General features: G+C 38.9%; 1 protein-coding gene across 1 annotated transcript in view; it reads right to left on the bottom strand.

Moving 5' to 3' along the window:
- Nucleotides 1-22,949, bottom strand: part of LOC125916912 (importin-11-like) — a 38,866-nt gene extending 15,917 nt beyond the window's left edge. The window contains exons 1-2 of the mRNA XM_049623155.1: nt 22,696-22,949; nt 3,286-3,429 (exon numbers count right to left, since the gene is read on the bottom strand). Of these exons, the coding sequence (XP_049479112.1) occupies nt 3,286-3,423 (138 nt within the window). The 5' untranslated portion in view covers nt 3,424-3,429; nt 22,696-22,949. The remainder of the gene's footprint in view (nt 1-3,285; nt 3,430-22,695) is intronic.
- Nucleotides 22,950-23,186: the final 237 nt, after the last annotated feature.

Genomic DNA, 23,186 nt, shown 5'->3' with positions numbered 1-23,186 from the left:
AAAAAACATAATTATATACCACAACCTACACACAAAACACTGAAATAAATATCTTCTCAATTAAAAAAAAGTAGACCCACCAAAGCATACATTCAAAGATTCTAAGGAGTCAAAGCCCCTGCATTATCAGCACATCCTATGAAAGGAGTTATTTCAAAGTATTCTCTTATCAAAATAATCAAGCTTACAAATAAATGTGACAGAACATTAATTCAAGTACAGAGAGTCCTTGCTTTGCAGAGCTGCAGGAGATCATAAAAATGACTGTGCAAATAAAGCATGCAACAAGGTCTTAATGATCAAGGAGAAAATTATAACTGTTCTGTGACCTTTATACATTTTTACCAAAAACATTACTAAAATTAACAAAAATTCCTAACACTTGTATATGGAAATAAAAATACAACAAATGTTAACACTAAGACATCACAAACACAGAATTAAAGTGTTTTATTTCTTTTTTTTTAATGTTTATTTATTTTTGAGAGAGAGATGGAGAAAGAGCAAGCAGGGGAGGGGCAGACAGAGAGGGAGACAGAGAATCCAAAGCAGGCCCCCACTACTGTCAGCATAGAGCCCGATGCAGGGCTTGAACTCACAAACCATGAAGAGTGTGACCTGAGCCGAATGCTCAGGATGCTCAACCGACTGAGCCACCCAGGTGCCCATAAAGTGTTTTGTTTCTTTATAAAAAACTTATCTAGGTTAGTGGTTACATAGGGGAAATGAGGAGTATCTTAACTGACTGAAATTGCACTACACTTCAGACCAAAAACTACTCAAATTCCCAAATTTGAACTCCTAAACACAACCTTGTGTGGGAAAACCTCAAAACCAAAAGCAATGATGTGGACATATGTTCCTTACTACAGAAAAACATCACATGTAAACTATAAAAAACAGGTATGTTTTTAGAAATATCCCATTTTTAGAAAACCACGTACATACCAGAAATAAAATTTACAAAGAGAGTTGTGTAATGTCCATTTATTCTTTAATACCCCTGACAACTAAGACAGAGACCCTCTTTTAGGTCTCCTTTGCAAAAGAAAGAATGGACTTCTCCACCACATTAATCGCATTCGATTTTAACACTTTACATGTCTGCCTTCCACAAAAGACAGAGTCATAAATACCTGAGGAGCAAATGAACAAATGGATGGAAATAATGTGGAAAGTTGGTGGCTATCTGCCTGTCTCGCCTAAACTTCGCGAACCAAGAAAAGTCAAGCTGCAGGTGTCAATCCAAGTAGAAATATTCCTGAAGTACTTTGAAGAACAAGACAGGAACACAAGTCTGAAGATCAGGAATGCAAATTTTCCACCTCCAAACTAGAAAGAACAGCTAAGGCAACAAGAGATTAAAAGTACCAAGACAGTGAGTTCAGGGAAAATTAAAAAATTCCTGCCTGTAACTTAATTTCTCCATCTGTTATAATCTATCCCATCTAAAAGAAATTTTACTATCCCTCTAAGAAGAAAAGTAGAGCTAGTAAATATAAAAACAAAAGGCTTAGGCACTTAAAAGTAACAATTCATAACTGCACAAGAAGCAAACAGTTAATCAGCAAGCTACTGTTTTTTTTAAGGTCTGGGAGTAACCCAAATTAGAAATACCACAAGTGTTTTATATTTTGACCTGAAAAAACACAAGGCTAATTATCCAGTATATTCATTTAAATAAACATATGAAGAATAAAGATACTCAGAAATATTCTGTACCCAAATTTTACAAACGTGACAGTAGGGTTATCCAAAAAAGGATAGAATATTATCTTCAGTATCTTTAAAAAGCAATCTGTTTTTATTTTTTAATCAATGTTTTTTACCTTTTTTCCACTGGGCCAAACACCCAACTTTCACTTATATTCAGAATATCAAGTATGATTCTAGGTATGACTAGTATCTTCCTAAGTTTAACAAGTAACTCAAGCATTTTAGCCATGAAATCAAGAATATGTATGTCAACTTTCATAATCTTCTATTTTTATAAGATACAGTAAACAAGGGGTGCTTGGGTGGCTCAGCCAGTTGAGTATCCGACTCTTGATTCTGGGCTCAGGTCATGATTCCAGGGTCATGGGATCAAGCCCCATGTCTGGCTCTACACTGGGCATGTAGCCTGCTTAAGATTCTCCTTCCTTTCCTTTTTCCTTTCCTTTCCTTTTCCTTTTCTTCTTTCTTTTCTTTCTTTCCTTCCCTTTTCTTGTCCTTTTCTTCCTTCTTTCCTTTCTTTCTCTGTTCTCTCTCTCTCTTTCCCCCCACCCACTCCACCTTTCTCCCCACCCTACCTGTTCATGCTCTCAAAAAAAAAAAAAAAAAAAAAAAAAAAAGATATGGTGAAGAGTTTGTTCGGCATTTACAACCAAGTTTCAAAACTGGATCAAATTGTGATCCAATTGGCAGCCTTACTGCCCTTGCCAAATGCAAAAAACACTCATCAGAGTTGCGAAATTTTCATAAGAAGGAAAAGAATAAAGAAGACTGTCAATACAAAAAAAGACATTCTTTTATTCTGGCATTCAGAAAATAATTTTTATAAACCAAAGCTTTGAACTCCTAGAAAAGTTTAGTTAAAGCATATATTGCTAATTATTAGACTATTTTCCATAACACCCATAAGATCAAATGTGTCAAGAAAATGAAATTTTTAGATGGGGAAAAGAAAACCATGTTTTAAAGCAATGCAGTGAGTAAGGGCCCCGGGTGGCTCAGTCAGTAGAGCATCCTACTCTTGATCTTGGTTCAGGTCATGATCTCACAGTCCCTGAGATCAAGCCCCACAGCCAGCTCTGCACTGACAGCATGGAGCCTGCTTGGGATTCTCTCTCTCCCCCTCCCCCAAGCTGTCAAAATAAATAAATAAGCAATAAAAAAATAATAATAATAAAGCAACACACTGAGCAGACTTATGCTGCAGTAGAGAGACTGAACAACTGTGACAACATAAATTAACTGGGTCAAGAATAAAGACAAAACATGAAAGTGTACTGTCTACAGTCCTCAAGTCAGCATGAACATGCTAAAACAGAGTATCAGCAGTGTCCTGCCTTCTGAGCAGACATTACCAATACCCTGTTCAGTTATCTATTCAACAATCGACAAACATTTCAACACTCTCAAGTGCCATGCCCTGAATTAATAAATGGCAGTGGCAATGACAGGCAAACATCTGGATCAGTTTCACTAAAGTAAACCACCAGTACAAGTAGATTCTGAGAACAATTAAATGAATGGTGTCTCATTTTATTAAAAATAGTAATCAACTATTTTACAACAACTTACCAATAACACTGAATAGAAACCTGGCTGTGTCTCCCACTGTTTCAGTTGCTCCTCTGCTGGTTTTAATACAGCAGTATCCTGACTGGTGGCCTGTGTTAAGACCTGAAGAACAACAGTGCTGGCACTATTGAGATCCATGGACACCTGGTAAAGATAAGTTAACATATGTGAATCAACATTATACATAAAAAATCAACAGTAACATAAGTGGAGAAAAAGGTTCAATGATCTGAATTATTCCTGTACTTCATTCACCTACCCTCGCATGTTTCTGCTGGATTTCTAACTTAGAATTTTGGTAATTCAACTAACTTCTGCTTAAATCAACTTATTTCTGATGGAAACTGTCTTCAATGTCCCATTAGTAGAAGGTAATAGTAAAGTGCAAATAAGAAACCCACACACAAAAACCAAAGAACTAAATTCTGATTAAATATCACGGTCTGCCTAAGGCTAAGTATAATACCTTCCTAGTTTTTAAAAGAAGAATATTAAGTGTTATAAGAATTTACCACTTTATCCCTACTAAGACCAAAGTTAGAAAAATGAAAAAGAAATTTATTCTTTGACTTATTGCTAAGTACCTCATAACATCATCTTATATTCCATCAATAACACGTGTTCAAAGTATTTTCTAAAATTTAAAAGACAAAGGTATATTCAAGAAATACTGTGGGGAAAAAATGAACTAAATCAATAAACATAAAATATAAAAATATAAACCTTAAGGACTGGATCATCTAATCCTATACCAAATATCTGAAGCCATTCTAAAAATACATTTAGCAATTTATTGATAGTTTTCTAAGCATTGTTTCTAATCACCCCCGAAACAGTGTACAATTGTATACTGACCCAAGTACGTATAATTGTACACAAAATGCTTATATGAAGCATGTACACAAAATGCTTATATGAAGCAATTTTCAAAAAATTGAAAGCTAAAAACAGAAAATAAATCTCAAAGCAAAAGTGACTGAGAATCAGCCTTGTGATTGTAATTCTATCTAAAACTGAAGACTGTTCCAGATAGTAAAAGTATGAAGGTCATTAACCCATAAACACAGCCAAAGCAACCAATTCCTAAGAGTTGTAATTAAACTGCAAAGACTAATGAAAAGGAGGATCCAAATGCTGACTCAACAAGAAATGGCACAAAATATTAAACTTTTCAAGGAAAACTTACAATTTTTTAAATTTTTTTTTAATGTTTATTTATTTTTGACAGAGAAAGAGAGAGAGAGAGATTGAGACAGAGCATAAGTGGGGGAGGGGCAGAGAGAGAGAGAGGGAGACACAGAATCTGAAGCAGGCTTGAGGCTCAGGGCTGTCAGCACAGGGCCTGACGTGGGGCTCAAACTCACAGACTGAGATCATGACCTAAGCTGAAGTTGGATGCTCCACCGACTGAGCCACCCAGGCGCCCCAGGAAAACCAACAATTTTAAAGCCTGTGTGAGTAAAGCAGGGCTAGGATACGATAAGTGGAACACAAAATACTACCAATTAGCAACGGAAGTAAACTCAAATTTTAAATTAGTAGTCTGTTCTGGTCTGTACTTTAGAACTGACTAGGATGCCTTGTAAATATATATTGCCTCCCTCCCTAACCTGGAGTTCCTTGAACAATGTAAGTCTCTGTGTTCATTATCACCTGAAAACAAGTGAATGGATTTTCACTCAATTTAGAGGGCTTGTTGGTAATGTATGATTTCAAAAACAGGCTATCTCAGAGAAATTTACTTTATGGAGACCTTAGAAGATATTTTCAAGAGACGGGCAGTATGTTTTTCTAAGAGAAATATAATACAAGGCACAAAAGCAAGTCATGTACACAATTTTACATTTTCTAGCAACCACATTAAGAAGTGAAAAGATGTGGAATTATTTTTAATATTATATTTAACTGGATATATCCCAAACATTACCATTTTAACATATAATCAATATTTTGAATAAACTAATTTTGATATTTTACGCTTTTCTTAATAGTAAGTCTACAAAGTCCTGTGTACTTTACACTTAAAGCACATCGTATTTTGAACTAGCCACCTTTCAAGTACTCAATAGCCGCATGTGGCTAGTGGCTACTGTATTTGGGTAACTTTGAAAAGCCCTACTTTAGAAATACCAGCATCACCTCACAGAAATAAAAATTCTCAAGTCTCTCTCCAAACTTCCATCATGAAAATAGGGGCTGGGGGTCAAAAATGAGTGCCTTAGTAGTAAGTTCTCTAGGTAAATCTTATCACTGCCAAAGTATGAGAAATACAACTTTTGAACATCTACAACTGAGGTACACCTGAAAATCCAGCTCTGCAGCAACTCAGTGGATGTCAAAATGTACAGTAGTTTCGATCATACATTCCTATAAAAGAAGAACAGACCAGCATTGATCTGTAGTTCTCACAAGGAATTGTCTAGGGTATGGAAAACACTAAATTCAGTGATTCTCCCCCAATTAATGGAAGAGCACCTGGCTAAAATAAACATTTTTCTTTCTTTTTTTAAATTTTTTTTAATGTTTATTTTTGAGACAGAGACAGAGACAGGGCATGAGTAGGGCAGGGGCAGAGAGAGAGGGAGACACAGAATCTGAACTGAAGCAGGCTACAGGCTCTGAGATGTCAGCACACAGCCCGACATGGGACCCAAACTCATGAACCTCAAGATCATGACCTGAGCCAAAGTCAGGCACTCAACCAAAGGACCCACACAGGCATCTCAAAATAAAAATTTTTCTTAAAAAGAGCCAGTATCTGGGTCGCCTAGGTGACTCAGTTGATTTAAGTGTCCAACTCTTGGTTTCAGCGCAGGTCATGATTTCAGTTTGTGAGATCAAGCTCTGCATTGGGCTCTGTACTAACAGCATGGAGCCTGCTTGGGATTCTCTCTCCTCCTCTTTCTCTGCCCCTCCCCTGCTTGTGTGCACACACACACTCTCTCTCAAAAGAAGTAAATAAACTTAAAAACAAAAAAGGAAAAAAAAAAAGCACCAATCTGAGCATATACATATATACATATACATATATATATGCCAAGCATAGTACTAAATGCTTTATTATTTATTCCTAGTAATAAATCTATGTAGCAGATATCTTTATCCCCATTTTCTAATTTTTTTAATGTTTATTTTTGAGAGAGAAAGAGCGAGAGAGAGACAGAGCATGAGCGAGGGAAGGAGCAGAGAGAGAGGGAGGCACAGAATCCGAAGCAGGCTCCAAGCTCTGAGCTGTCAGCACAGAGCCCAATGCGGGGCTCAAACCCACGAACCGTGAGATCATGACCTGAGCTGAAGTCAGATGCTTAACCGACTAAGCCACCCAGGCTCCCCAATTATCCCCATATTTTAGGTAAAAAACTAAAGGATTAGAGACCTTACCTTTCCAAGGCCACAATCTACTAAGCAGCAGTGCTTGAACTTGAACACCAAAGCCAATGGTCTTAATCAGTTTCCAATACTGTCTACCTCCAGGGACAAAACTGACAACTTTGTAGTACCAGGAGCCCAACAAGATACAGGATATATGCTTTATTGGTATCTGGTGAATAAAGTAAGTGATCAATTTTGAACAAAAGAGTACTTTACACTGTACCACATGACAGCTAATTAATGGATTTATTTAATAAAACTGCTGAAAGCCTGCTATGTACCAGGCACTGTTCTAGGTGCTGAGAATAAAATAGTGCAGCAAACAAAATAGTGTCCCTAACTTCAGGCTGCATACATTCCAATGGAAAAAGGTATTTCTGTGAAAGAAAGAGAGGGAGGGAGAGAGGGAGGAAGGAGTAATATGAAGAAAATACAATCATGTTAAATATCGACCATAAGTGAATGTGTTATTTTATATTTTTATTTTTTAGAGAGAGAGAGAGTGTGCATGTGCACAAGTGGGTGAGAGAGGGAGAGAGAAAGAATCTTAAGCAGGCTCCACGCTCAGCACAGAGTCCAATGCGGTCAATCCCACCACCCTGGGATCATGACCTGAGCTGATATTAAAAGTCGGACACTCAAACAACTGAGCCACCCAGGTGCCTCTGAATGTGTTACTTTAGATTGGGTCTTCAGGGAAGGCTTCTCTTAAGTGACATTTAAAAGAGACGTGAAAGACAAGAGACCCAGGCAGGCAAAGATCTGAAAGCAGGGCTCCAGACAGACAGGGAAAACAAATGAAAACAAGGCCTTAAGATCAGAAACAAACTTAAGAAGGCCAATACGATTGACACTTAATGAGAAAAGGAGAAAATGGAACCAGATGAGGTTGAAGAAGCAGACAGGAACAGATCATGTGTGACCTTGCAGGAGAAAAAAAAAAAAGTCTGGACTTTTACATCTGTACCAACAAAGTCACTGGAAGAATATGTGAATATATGAATATAATAACAGAGAAAAACAGGGTGCCTAGGTGGCTCAGTTGGTTAAGCATCTGACTTAGGCCCAGGTCATGATCCCACAACTCTTGAGTTCAAGTCCCACATGAGGCTCTGTGCTAACAGCTCAGAGGTTGGAGCCTCTTCAGATTGCGTCTCCCTCTCTCTCTGCCCCTTCCCTGCTTACTCACACTCTCTTTCTCTCTCTCAAGAATAAACGTTAAAAAAAAATAAAAATTCAAAAAATTCAAAAATAACAGAGAAAAGGTTCTGGCAGAACTCATCTCCACCCAACTCAAAAAAGAAAAAGGCCATGTCCCTAGGTGAGCTGGTGACTGATAGACATCCTCACTCTAAAGGTCTGTTTGTTTCTACATTGTACTCAGCAAATTATCTATGGCTGGAACTATTCTGTTTCTCAACAGTTGTTCTTTCACTTACTGGTTTTAGCATTTTGGGAACTACTACTTGAAAAATAAAATCACTGACTAATGTCAGCCTCCAGAGCACTTCTTACCTACAGCAAAGACAGTGCAGAGTGTTCACACACACATACACAGCTTCACACTTGTCTGGACCTTCAGAGCAAGGCAATCCTTAAGCCTATGTACTTGTATCTTTTATGCTTCACTTTACCATCACCATTCACCTGTTGTGCTGGAAGCTGCTAGAGTTTCCATCCCTATCTCCCTCCAGTAGATTGCTCCATTCAGGTCTTCCACAGAAGTATATACTCTGTCCTTCCTCCCCCTGCTTTTGAACTTTGTTCCCAAGAAGCCCATATAGTCTGGGACAAAGAGCTCAGTTCATATACTTCTGGAGAACCAATTTTGTGCCACGCACTATAATAGTTGTTAGGTTAAGAATCAAAAAGGGTCTCTTTCTCTACCCAAATTCTGGGAGATACTGAGGTGTGAAGCAGAGAGAACTATTCTAATCACTAAAACAAACTGTAAAGGGGCACCTGGGTGGCTCAGTAGGTTAAGTGTCAGACTTCAGCTCAGGTCATGATTTCGCAGTTCACGAGTTTGAGCCCCACATCGGGCTCTGTGCCAACAGCTCAGAGCCTGGAGCCTGCTTCAGATTCTGTGTCTCCCTCTCTCTCTGCCCCTCCCCCACTCATCCTCTGTCTCTCTCTCTCTCAAAAATGAATAAAAAAATTTTTTTAACTGTAAAAACTAAGATTCTAGAATACCAGTTGGAATCCAGTGTATTTCCTCCACACAAACAATATTATGAATGGTTTATTTCATGGGCAAAAGGCTTTTAGGCCTGAGAAACCACCATTCAGAACTTCTGCTAGAAAGATTACAAAGTGCTAATTAACTTTTAAAGGAAGCTTTAAAAAGCAATCACTTCCTAAATTGCAGATTAAATGCATCATCAAAAATAACGATTCAGGAATGACAGACCTATAATGGATTATTTAAAATACCACAATGCTAAAGCCTATTAAACTTTTTTAAAGATGCCATAACAAGCCTATAAAAGCAAATCTGGCATGTGGATTAATATCACTGTTTTATAAGAGGAAGGACTTAGAGTTATCAACAGAGTTATCCAGGGTCAGGTAGCAAACTAGTATATGGCAGAGTGAGGCCTGATAACCAAGTCTTTAGAACACAAGCTCTTCCTACTGTAACATAAAATGCACTCACCACACCACCCTACTCCCGAACACCTACAAACACACTGTGTTCTCACCTAATAGGTTCCTGGAGAAACTGTCAAAAAGATTCCTGAATCCCTAATAATTTAAAAGGATCACGTTTTCTATGTAGGAAATATTAACAGAGTACTCAATTGTAGAATTCATTTGAAAGGATAGCAATGGTGACAAAGAACGGGGAATAACGTAGTGAGACCTTCAAACATAACACTACAGAAATAAACTTTTATTTGAATAAAAGATAGGTGACTACCAGAGCACCTGGCCAGCTCAGTCAGTAGAGCATGCAACTCTTGATCGAAGGGTTGTGGAGTTCAAGCCCATGTTGGGTGCAGAGATTACATAAAAATAAAATCTTTAAAAAGATGACCACTGATGACTGGTGGTCAGGTTAGAGGGTGGTACACACAGCAAACTACACTTCAATACCCTTTTTTGGAATTAGAATACAGAAATTAATAGGGTTGCTACTGTTACTGCCACCTGGTAATGATCCAGACACATAGCTCATCTCCATAAAAAAAAAAAAAAAAAATCTGAAGACTTGACGGTAAATAGCAAAAGATGAAAAGGGAAGAAGGGGAGGGAGTGAGGGAGGCAGGTGGAAGGAATAGGGAGAGACAAATACTACGTTGCGGGAAGAGCTAAAGGCATGTCTCCAAGAACTTGAAAGAATCTTCCTGGAGACCATCACCAGATAAGCCTGAAAGCCCGGGAAGCAAGTCCCTCCCTCACAGTGGAAGCACAGGTGTGTCTCTGCAGTACAGATGTCCATACAGAGTGAAAGAAATCTTCTAACCGTATTAAAAGAATGGATGCCTCAGTTTCCTAATTAATAACGTACACAATATGGAGTGGATGGATGATTCAGTCAACTAAGCGTCCAACTCTTGATTTCAGCTCAGGTCTTGAGTTCAAGCCCCACACTGGGCTCCACAATGGGTGCAAAGCCTACTTAAAAAAATAAAAACATAATGCACACAATGAGGCTGCTCTGATTTTCGTTACTGCACATAACTTCAAATTCATAAGCAAGAAAGATAGTGCTTCTGAGTACTGTATTAGCTCTGAACTAAACTATAGAAGAGAATTATTAAAAATCTAAACGCAAATTCTTTTTCCCTAAGAACAATAGGAAAAGAGAAGGTGCAAATTAAAAGGGGAGGCATTTCAATCTTCTCACTATTTTACAATTTAGTCAATTCAATTCATTCATCACTGAACTTGTTGTAGTCTTTGATACTTTTAAGTCTAAATAACCTGGAAATAAGTGACCAAGAGCCTAAAAATACTCATACCCTATAAATGGACTTTCTAGGCCCATTCCTGGAAGTTACTTTCCAAATCCTGGAAAAACCCAAAATCCAAAGACATACAGATGTGCCTACAGTTGGAAACTTTCTAGTTTTCATTAAAAGAAACAATTAGATAAGGGAAAACTCAGCACCTCTGCCTGCCAACAACAAACAGATTTCCCTGGCCTGCAGTGACCTTCACTGCAGCCATAACCATAGGCTATAGGCTGTCCCATTATCTGTATCTGTCCTTAGTTTGAAAACATGCCACACAAACAATAACTCCACACCACTATTAAATATTAAAGCTGTAAGTGAAATGACTTAGAAAAAAAATACAATAAAAATTGAAGAAAAATTTCAAAAACAAAAAAGCCTCCCTCAATGAAATAATTTACTGAGGCATGGCTCAACAAAGGATGCTAAAACCATTAGATGAAAGAACGACAAATTAAGAACAGAATATTCCCAGTATGTTCAAATACCACCCACCAATGACTTGCTAAATTCAGTGAACAAACAGACCTTTAAAATGAAGAGATCTGTCAGTCACCAGCTCAACCAAAAGAACAAACTTAGTATCAACAACAGCTGCACAACTTGACCTTAAGTGCCTCCTGATGTGATGCAATTAGTATACAACCTTACTTCTAAAATACCAAATATCATCAGCCTTAATTAACCAAGACTCTAGACCCAACTTCCAGTTGGAAAGAGCCAAAAGAGAGAGAAATGGTGAAAGGGTGACACTACCCAACTTCAAGACTTAGTGTTAATGCTACAGTAATCAAGACAGCGTGGTACTAGCAAAAAACAAAGAGATCACTCCAACAGCTCAGAGTGCCCAGAAATAGACCCCTCAACTGACCTTTAACAAAGAAGCAAAGGCAATACAATGGAGCAAAGGCAGTGTCTTCAACAAATGGTGCCAGAACAACTAGATGGCCACATTCAAAAAAACTAATCCAGACAGACGTTAATTAAACCCCTTCACAAAAATTAACTCAAAATGCATCAAAGACTTAACCGTAAAACACAAAACTATAAAACTCCTGGAAGAGAACATAGAAGAAAATCTAAATGGGTTTTCTAAGGTACAGTGATGTCTTTTTAGATTCAACACCCAAGACAGAATCCATGAAAGAAATAACTAAGAAGCTCGACTTCATTAAAATTAAAAACTTCTGCTCTGCAAAAGCCAATATCAAAAGAGTATGAAGACAAGCCAGAAACTGGGAGAAAATATTTCCAAAAGACATACCTGATTAAAAAACAAAAAAACAAAAAACTGTTATCCAAAATATACAAAGAATTCTTCAAACTCAACAATAAAAAAAGAATCCAATTTCGAGAACAAAGACCTTAACAGACACTTCACCAAAGAAGATAAACAGATAGCAAATAAGCATATGAAAAGATGTTCATCATGTGTCACCTGGGAAATGCAAATTGAAACAATAAGATACACAGCATATGTCACCTATGAAATGACAATTAAAACAACAGTAAGATAACACTACACACCTATTACAATGTCAAAATCTAGAACAATGATAATACCAAATGCCAAGCAAGGATGTGGAGCAACAGGAACTCTCAGACACTATTGGAAAGAATGCAAAATATCCTTGGGAGACAATTTAATAGTTTCTTACAAAAGTAAACATACTCTTACTACACAATGCAGTGATTGTGCTTTTTGGTATTTACCCAAAGAAGATCAAACTATGCACAAGGGGCACCTCGGTGGCGCATTCAGTTAAACGTCACTTTGACTCAGGTCGTGATCTCACAGTTCAAAGCCCCACATTGGGTTCTCTGCTGTCAGTGTGAAGTCTGGTCCAGATCCTCTGTCTCCCTCTCTCTGCCCCTCCCTTGCTTGCCTTCACGTGCGCATGCACACACTTTCTCAAAAATAAACATTAAAAAATAAAAGAAAACTATGTCCACAAAAACCTGCACATAAGCTTTATTCTAACTGCCAAAACTTAGAAGCAACAAAGACATCCTTCAGTAGGTGAACAGATAAACTATGGTACATCCAGACAACAGATTACTGAGTGCTAAAAAGAAATTATCAAGCCATGAAAAAATATGAAGGAAACTTAAACACACATTATTCAGTGCAAGAAGCCAATCCAAGAAGGCTGCATACTATAAGACTTCAACTATATAACATTATGGTAAAGTCAAAACTGATATAAAAGATCAGTTGAGTGGGAGGAGAGATGAACAGGTAGATCACAGATTTTTAAGATGGAGAAAATACTCTATAATGATGGATAGATGTCATTATAACATTTGTCCAAACACACTGAATGCACAACACCGAGAGTGAACCCTTAAGGGAACTACACGCTTTGAGTGATTATGATGTGTCAATGTAGGTTCATCCTGGTAAAAAAAAAAAAAAAAAAAAAACTGCACCATTATGGTGAATGATGTTTAAAAAAAAAAAAAAAAATTATGGTGAGGGATGTTGGTAATGGAGATTGTGTACGTGTGTGGACAGAGTCTATTGGAAATCTATGTACCTGCCTCTCAATTTAGTGTAAACCTAAAACTGTTCTAAAAAAATATATATATATATAAAAAGCAAAAGTTTTGAATATACAGTTCTACAAAGATGAACAGATGGTCAATAAGCATATGAAAAGATGCCTAAATTATTAGCCATTAGAGAAATGCAAATCAAAACCACTACTATGACTAAAAACAAAAAGACATAATAAAAGATACTGGTGAAGATGTTGAAAAAGTGGAACCCTCATTCTTTGCTAGTGAGAATGTAAAATGGTGCAGCCACTTCGGAAAAGTCAGGGTCTAAAAATGTTAAACACAGAGTTAGTATATGAAAAAAAATTCTACCTCTAGGTATATATACCCAAAAGAAATGAAGATTTAGGTCTACATTTGTTGTACACTACAAAAACGTGACCAGCAATATCGTAATAGCAAAAAGTGAAAACAACTCAATGTCGTATTCCATCCAATAGAATAGTATTTGGCAATTAATAAGAATGAAATCCTGCAACATGCTACAACACAAATGAACCCTGATTCATTTGACCTGCTAGGTCAAAGAAGCCAGTCACAAAGACTGCAAGGTGTCTCTTTTAATGACATGCCCAAAATAAGCAAATTTATAAAGATAAAAGGTATATAAGTGGTTGCCTAGGGCCAGAGGATTGGGGGAAAAGGTGGAGCGATTGCTGATGGGGATATGGTTACTATTTGGGTTGATAAAAATGTCCTAAAATTGATTGTAGTGATAGTCACACAACTCTGTGAATACACTAAAAACAACTGAATTATACACTTCCAGTGGGTGAACTGTATGGTCTGTGCATTACACCTTAATAAAGCTGCTTCTTTTAAGTGCCCTACGTAAATGCCAAATCAGCAAGAAACAAGGAAGTTACTAAATAAATGAAAAATATGTGGCTGGACTATCAACAACCATAACTGATGTTAATTCAGATCAGGGAACACCACTATTTCAAAAAATTAAAGCAAGATAAAAGGACCTAAGATTTTTGACACAAACCAAGGAGGTAGCAAAGACACTAGCCTCATTCAAATCCATACTGCACCATTCGGATTCATTTACACTTCTCAACAGAGGTCAGTTCAGTTTGAACAAGAAAAGTCTTCCCTGTGCACATGTTATAGGCTGTTTAGCATCCTTGTATACTGTATGTTAATAACACTTCCTAGAAATGGTTTTGACTAGATATGCTTCCATATATGTCCAAATACCATCAAGTTTAAATCACCAAGGCTATTAAAGCATTCCCCATGAGACCTCATGCTAGACTGTCAAAGACTGATCTATTTTGGAATAAGAGATATGAAACAGAACATACATAACACGGAAAAGAGAAGATATTTGTCTGCTTTCTCTTCTCTGATAAAATATCTCATGTAATTAAGAATTTTAAAGGACCTACAAATTCCTGCTTGGTGACAGACACTACAAGTAAGCTTAAACCCTTCTAAACCAGTCAGGACTTAAAAATACTCTCTTTTAGGGGCGCCTGGGGGTCTCAGTAGGTTAAGTGTCCTACTGTTGGTTTCAGCTCAGGTCATGATCTCACGGTTTGTGAGTTCGAGGCCCCCGCTGGGCTCTGTGTTAACAGCGCAGAGACTGCTTGGGGTCTCTCTTGTGAGAGTCTAGCCTAAAGAGTCACTGCATTTATAAAAATTCATTCATTAAAACATGTATGGAATGCATACCAGTAATGTCTCCACCGTTCGGAACTATGACACATTTTATCATTAAAATAATGTTTTCAAACATTAAAATAATTTTTTATCATCTTGGAGCTATGCATATCAGTTCTCTAAATAGTAAATATAGCTGACCCTCAAACAATGCTTAAATGTTTTGACTCCCCCAAAATTTAATAGCTTGCTGATGAGAAGCCTTAACAATAAACTGTTGAATAAAACACATTTTTGTATGTCATATTGTATATATTATATACTATATCCTTACAGTGAAATAAGCTAAAGAAAAATATTAAGATAAGGACAAGAAAATACATTTATAGTACTATAATGTATCAAAAAATACACACACACCTGAAAACGGACCCACAGATTTCAAAGCCATTTGATCAAGGGTCAACTGCACATCTGATTTAAGCATTTTATTTTACTGACCAAGATACTGTGTCTCAAAGAGATTAAGAAGATAAACTGTGACTTCTCTTAAGTCCCAGGTTCATTAGTGACATTTCTAGAACTAGAAAGAAGTCTACTACCCCAGCCTAATACTCCACGGACTACCACATTTTCTTTTTGATCCGTGTTGTCCATTGATACCTCAAGTGAAATTAACAGATTTTTTTTTATAAAGTTCTAAACTTGAGAACCGGAATACATGAAAACTATCGCTCATTTTCCTGGTAAATTATACTACATCAAAAGTTGAAAACCAAAATTAATGGAGTTAACGAAAATATCATTGGCAATATTAACAAAATAAAAATTAGAAGATATTTTAAATGACTAAACAATGATAGATTACATAGAACATACAGGAAACTTTTGTGAATCAACAAGAAATACAAAAGAAAACTGGACAAAGCATATAGACAATTCACAGAAAAAGCCAAATGGGTTATATATACCAGAAAAGATGCTACCTCACTAGTTATCAGGAATTTTTATTTTTTTTAATGTTTATTTTTGACAGAGACAGAGACAGGGACAGAATGCGAGTGGGTTAGGGGCAGAGAGAGAGGGAGACACAGAAGCAGAAGCAGGCTCCAGGCTCTGAGCTGTCAGCACAGAGCCCGACGCGGGGCTCGAACTCACGAGCTGTGAGATCATGACCTGAGCCAAAGTCGGACGCTCAACCGACTGAGCCACCCAGGCACCCCAGGAATTTTTAAAAAAACAGATATATTACTTTACAATAATCAGACTGGTGGGGGCACCTGGCTGGCTCAGTCGGAAGAACATGCGACTGTGACTGGCAAAATTAGTCAGACTGGCAAAAATTAAAAAGTCCCCAAAATATTCAACGTTAGCCTGTGGAAGAGAGACCCTTATGCTTGCTAAGAGTATATATACATTGGTACAACTACTCTGGAGAGCAATCCTGCCATCTCTAAAAAACCTAAATGTGTATGTGTATGTGTATGTGTATGCGTGTGTGTGTGTGTGTGTGTGTGTGTGTGTATCCTACAACCAAACAGGTTTTATCCTTTGGCCCAGCAATCGCACACTTGGTGCTATAACCAAAGAAACTCCTATACAGGCTTATAAGAGCAGACAAGGATAAGGGCATTGATCCTGGGAGTTGTTTCTATAGTAAGAAAGAGACAACATGGGTCCATCTTCAGTGGAATAGATACATCAAATCTATCTTATAGATTTTGCTCCCTCTGACTAGAAAACTCTTGCCTCTAAGTACCTGCATGTTTTGCTCTTTAACTTCAATTCAGTCTTTGCTCAAGTTGTTGACTCATCAAGTTGGTTGTTGCTGACCACCCAATCTAAAGTATCTTACCCTCTTACGTTCAACCCAGAATCTCTCTTTTCTGGATATCTTTCTTAATTTCTCTGCATGACACTTTTTACTATTTGACATTCTAATATCTATGTGTTTATTGTACAGACTCCCTCAATTAAAACTTAAGGTCCAGACACCAGGAACTTCCTTTGTTCAAAGATGTATCACCAGAATCTAAAAATGCACCTGGCACATATGAAAGTGATGAATAAATATTTGTTAAATAAATGAATTCAATTACTAAATCCCAATCTCTGCATACAGTTGTGTAAAGTCTCAAATCTGAACCCATCTCTGACTTTTCAAGCCCATTCAAACTAACCTCCAGAGTATGTAACATCCCACTTTGTTTCAACTCTCTGGTAATTGTTTTTTTTTTTTCAATGTTTATTTTTGAAAGAGAGAGAGACCGAGCACAAGCAGAGAAGGGGCAGAGAAAAAGAGAGACACAGACTCTGAAGCAGGCTCCAGGCTGCTGTCAGCACAGAGCCCCACCCAGGGCTCGAACTCACGAACCTTGAGATCATGACCCGAGCTGACGTCGGATGCTCTGCCGACTAAGCCACCCCGGCTCCCGTAAACTCTCTGGTAGTTCAACTTGCATTCATGGTACTCAACAAGGAAGCAGCTTCTAATGGCCAGGCATTACTCTGAGAGATAAAGAATGAATAAAAGAGTCGGGCGCCTGGGTGGCTCAGTTAAGCATCCGGCTTTGGCTCAGGTCATTATCTCACCACTCATGAATTCAAGCCCCCCATCAGGCTCTCTGCCGTCAGCACGGAGCTCCTTTCAGATCCTCTGTCCCCCTCTCTCTTTGCCTCTCCCCGCGTGTGCATGCACTCTCCTTCTCTCTCAAAAATAAAATTAAACATAATACATACATACATACAAACATAAATAGTCTTTGAGCTCCAGTTCAAAAATGATGACTGCAGCTGGGTCCCAGGTTTCAGGGTTGCTAGAATGATCCAGGGCACAGCTACAGCAATCCATGTCAAGTAGCACCCACAGCAGGGACAGCTCCACTCACTACTTTATAGCACTCTCATACGTAAAAGTGAGCATGCTGAACATCTTCCTGAAGTTGATCATGGAGAGCTCGAGAGATCCGAGTTCATCACCTACCCACAACTCCGCATCAAGTCCAAGTCCTTTTCCAGGGGGAGTTCTTTTCCAAGTCCTACTCCAGGGGAGTATGATTACTCTATCCTTTAACCCTCATGTGAATCCACTCCCGACTGGCTATGAGGATGAATAAAGAGAACCTGGACCACTACCCAGCAGGGACCACAGCAGCGGTTTGGACCATGACTCCGCACATGGACCAGAAGTATACGGGACATTAAGTGCACCTTCCTTACTTGCCTCAAATGATGACCAGTATACTGATCTTCCATCCCTTTGGTTATGGCAGGATATAACTTAAATAAATAACTTACATTAGTCCACAAACAAACAAACAAGAGAGTCTTTGCTTTCCAGTCTTAAGAGAAAAAAAGACAACAAAGCTGTTTTGGAAACACCTAAGAGAAAGACCTAACTCAGCCTAAACAGGTTGGGGAAAGCTTGGTGAGGCAGGAAAGGGGGACAAGATAGCATTTGTGCTGGGTCATGAAAGCTGAGTAGGAGTTATCCAAATGAGTAGGTTGTATGTGTTGTCAAAAAGGTGATAGGTATATTCTAGGCAGAATACACACAACGTACTGATGTCTCAACTTTAAAAAACATTCAAACACTTTTGAAGAATTGCAAATAGTTCAGCATGACAGAATCATGTGAGGCAGGAAACAGAAGATGAAAGCAAAAAGCAAGCAAGGTCCAAATCACTAAGGTCCTTATTTCCTAAATTTGGTAGTATGGATTTTAATCTGAAAGCCTGCATGGCAGAAGAACATTACAATCTGTCTACAAAACAAGAAAGGGTTTAGAGGGATTATATCCATTCTCAGATTCAAAGAAATTATTTACAATGCTTACACCAAAGTCCACATACTAATGATAATCCGAACCAAGGTAGTAACTGGCAAGGAAAAATAGATGAAAGACGTAGAAGATTTGGTAAATGACTGGGGGCAGGGTGGTACATAAGGGTAATTAGAGGGTAGAGTTAAGACTTGGGGCATCTCCAACTGACTGGCAGGCATGGATCATAGGAGGAAGAGAAGCAACTTCAGAAAGAGTGATAGATCTAATTTTTTACCTGAACTTTATATATCTTAAGACAACCACATAATGTGTCACAGTTGGAGGGTAATCTGTGCTAAAGAGACAGAGATCTGCTAGTTATCAAAATAAAGTCAATAGTTGAAGTCATGAGAGATAAGACCATTTAAGAGCAGGTAGAGGCAGAAGAGAGAAGACTGTGCGTCACTGGTCAACATTGGTCAAAGACAGAAAACTGCACCAAGGAAAGACTGGCCAACATACATGGAAATAAGGAGACCACAGTGTCACAGAAGCATAAGAGAATTTCAAAGAGAAATGTCAACATGTCAAATGATGACACGGATTCCATTAGATTTCACCACAAAGCGATCAATGGTGGCCAAATTCAGGGACTTGGACTGCTAGACTTCAATATATTGGGGAGGGAGGAGGAGCAAATAATAAGGAGGTGGAGAAAATTAATATAGGTAACTTTTCCAGAAACTTAAAGGAAATAATTACAGATGAAACTGAAGAGGAATCTAGAGTGAGAGTGTATTTAAAGGAATTTTTTTTAAACCCTAATAAGTTAGTGCCCATTCAAAGTAAAACAGGACCAACCAAATGTTATGGACTGAATGCATTCCTCCAAAATTCACATGTTGGAGCCCTCACTCCCAGGACTCTCAGAATTGGAGATAAGATTTTTAAAGAAGTGATTAAGTTAAAATGAGGTCATTAGAGTAGAGCCCTAATCTAATGCAAGTGATGTCCTAATAAGAAAGAGATACCAGAGATTCTAGTGCACAAAGCAGGTGGTTACCTCTAAGTCAAGGAGAGAGCCTCAGAGGAAATCACTCCTGCTGGAACCCGGATCTTGGCCTTTCAGCTTCGAGAACTGTGAGAAAAAAATTTTCCATTGTTTAAGCCACTCAGCCTGTGGTACTGTTACAGCAGCCCTGGAAAAACAACATAATACACCAAGGAAACACTGTCCCTGAGGAGAAAAAACTCAGAGCACAGGAGAGATGACCAGATAGAAGTAGACATGTTTGCAAGTGCAAGAGGACAAAAAACAGTAACCAATGCCACCAATGTATTTCATTTCCTCTGTCATGTAAATATTTTTTAGTGTTTATTCACTTTTTGAGAGACAGAGACAGAGACAGAGTGTGAGCAGGGCAGGGGCAGAGAGAGAGGGAGCCGAGCAGGCTCCAGACTCCGAGCTGTCAGCACAGAGCCCGACGTGGGGCTTCAACTCACAGACCGTGAGATCATGACCTGAGCCAAAATCAGATGTGTAACCGACTGCGCCACCCAGGTGCCCCCCTCTGTCATGCAGAAGTGACATTATCCAGGAAAGAATAAGGAGGGAATGTGGTGGGTTCATAACCACCATAGGAAACAGCAGTTTCTAGAGAAACACAGAATTATTGGACTGCTTGCCCATCACTCAGTAAATGTTTGTTGTGGAATGGATTCCTAGCTCTCATTCACGAAAGCTTTAGTTCCATTTTAAAATGGCAATAAATAGCAAAAGAAAAGCGTTCGAGTAAGTCTGAACCCGGGTTATGAACATCAGGCAAGTTACTTACCACTGCCAGGTCTGTTTCTTCAACCAGATGAATCAGACTCAATAAGCAGCAAAGGATTACCTCAGATCAAAATAAATGCTCTAATTTTACATAGCTTTACCCATGACCTCAGTCTTCCAACTCTTCCCAACCAAAGTAGGGTGTCTCAAGTTTTAACATAAATTCCTATCATCTGGAAAGCTTGTTAAGATGCAGGTTCTGATTCATTAGGTTTAGGGTTAAGCTTAAGCTTGGGCATTCTGAGCAAACACTGACGTGATGCCATACATCATACTCAGAGTAGGAACGGTGCAGAACACTGATCCAACTCAAGCTCTACAAAGCTTATAATTGTGGGCTTATCTGTAATCAGCCTGATATTTAGAAAACAAAAACAAAGATGTTCCAGACTCACACCTGCACTAAGTATGTCTTGCCATTCCCTAAAACACTCTGAAATTAACTTGATGATAGTCATCATTTGGTACAGATAGGATTAGCACAGAAATGAATAATACTGGAATCAGTAACACCGTATTAGGAGAAGCAAGATTAAATACCAATGCACAGAAAATGGGGAAGGGGATTAAGAGGTACAAATTCCCAGTTATAAAGTAAGTCACAGAGATGAAAAGTACAGTGCAGGAAATATAGTCAATAATACTGTAACAACACTGTATATTGACAGTAACGACACTTATCATGGGGAGCACAGCATAAGGTATAGAAGTGTTGAATCAGCATGAACTGATCAGAACACCACATGAACCAATGTAACACTGTATGTCAACGATACTTCAACAAGAACAATATAAATACACACCATGCACACATATATGCACATACACACAACACAATGGTCAAAATCCATCTAACCATGTTATCTTTCTCAAAACATGAATATTTTTATTTCTAGAAAAACATTTAGCTCTAGACAAGTCTGTATATTCTAACTGCCACATGCCTACAAGGGTTCTTTTGCATTCTGGATTCTGAATACTAACATTCAATGTCATAAAATTTAAAGATTTTTATACTAATTACCAAATAATCTTCATGCATTTGTTTAGAACCTCCAATCCTATTACCACAACTAAATTCATCTGTGATGAGAATTTTCTTTTGCTTCAGGAAGCGTAACTAGGACAGAGACAGCCCAGCTGACCTAGGGCTATAATATATGGCCACAAACCATTGCTCTAATTAAACTGTTTCTACTATTCCCTGTACTAGGTTATAGGAGGGAAAAAATTCCACAATCGTATCACAACCAACAAGGATTTTCATTCTAATTTCATAGCAATCTTCAGTGATGCAAGATAGAAGAAAAGGTGTCATGCAATGGAAGCCTTACAGTCACTCTACCCTTAACCTGAAGCTTCTATACTGAAAAGAGAAGTTTAAAATAACGTTAAAACGGAGGCATGAACTCTCTAACCAACACACACACCAAAAAAAAAAAAAAAAAAAAAAAAAGGAAGAAAGAAAAAAATAATTAGGGCTGTAAACTGCTCTTTCTTACCCTATACTGAAGAATAACCAATTCTCAAAAGCACTACAGCACTACAAACGAGCTCGCTCACACTCGGGTGGGGAGAAGGTATGTCCATTGCAATCTTGTCACCTGCAGGCAATTTACCACTCCTACCTAATTTACTCAAATCACTTTCAACTAATAATACTTCCCTCATTCACCACTATGTAACAACAGAATAAAAAAGAATGACAAATGCAATGGGCCTCAAAATAGTTTTGCTGAATCACAAATACCCTCAATATAAAGCTGCAGAAGTCGCTGAGCTTGAGCATTGGCGGCCATACCTCAGCAAGCGGCTCCTCGGAAAATGTGTTAACTTCCTGCACCTGTTCATTAAAGGCAAGGAAGGGTCTAATGTTTAATTAGAGCTTTCACAGCATTGCTATTAGCAGCAATGTGCTGTGTGCACTAACAATATACAGTGGCTTTCTACTAAAACTGACCACGTTCTCTCAAAATGGGCATCACCTATGCCCCAAGGGCAAATACACCACCCTGGCCCGCAACCGCAGCCACAATGGGCACCCTATGCTCTCCTCATCTTGGCACCCAGCCCGTCTTCCTGCACCCCCATTCCTCCTCGACCAAGCCTCCCCCTCCCAGGGCTGACTCGGCCAGGCCCCAGCTGCAAGTAGTTCCTAGGGTTACGCAGAGAGCCAAGCCTGCAGGCCGCTCTCGCCGCGTTTCTGCTCTCTCTCCTCTCCGACTAGCCCAACGTTCTTCCCTCGCCTCTCCCGTCTCCGCTGCCCAGCCCACTCCTCCCTTCCACTCGCGCGCTCTGTAGCTCTCAGGCCTCACCGTTTGGTTCGGTCCGGAATACCCCGGCTCTCCCGCTTCCAGTCCCCAACACGAAGCGAAGTCGGTTGGTCCCGCGCCTCACGCTTCCAGTCCACACGCCGCCGCCTACTGATGCCGAAAGCGGCTTCTAGGAACGCGCCATGTTCAGCGTCGCGGCTCCAAACGACGCGGACGCAGGAATACTGCGTCACAGACACCCGGAACGCGTGGAATTGGCAAAGTGAGAAGGCGATAGGAGAACTGCACAAGAGGAGGGAGGTGCTTCCCCTTCGAAACTGAAGGCGCCGGGGGGCTAAAGCAGCTATCTGCGCTTGCGCATTACAGAGCGTGGCGCCTGGAGCCAGCCGGATTTGTAACCATGGAAACGTTAACCCCGCGTAGCCCAATTCCCAGGACAAATCGCTGTCTCCTGGTTTGATTGAAGCCTGCTTGAATCGGAACCATTTTCCCTTCCCCGTTCCGGATATCGGTTCTAAACTGCATTGTTTTCC

The sequence above is a fragment of the Panthera uncia genome, unplaced genomic scaffold (assembly GCF_023721935.1).
Source record: "Panthera uncia isolate 11264 unplaced genomic scaffold, Puncia_PCG_1.0 HiC_scaffold_1315, whole genome shotgun sequence".
NCBI classification, from domain to species: domain Eukaryota; kingdom Metazoa; phylum Chordata; class Mammalia; order Carnivora; family Felidae; genus Panthera; species Panthera uncia.
The sequence above is the reverse complement of the archived record's forward strand: the minus strand, read 5'-3'. Positions and strand labels throughout refer to the sequence as shown.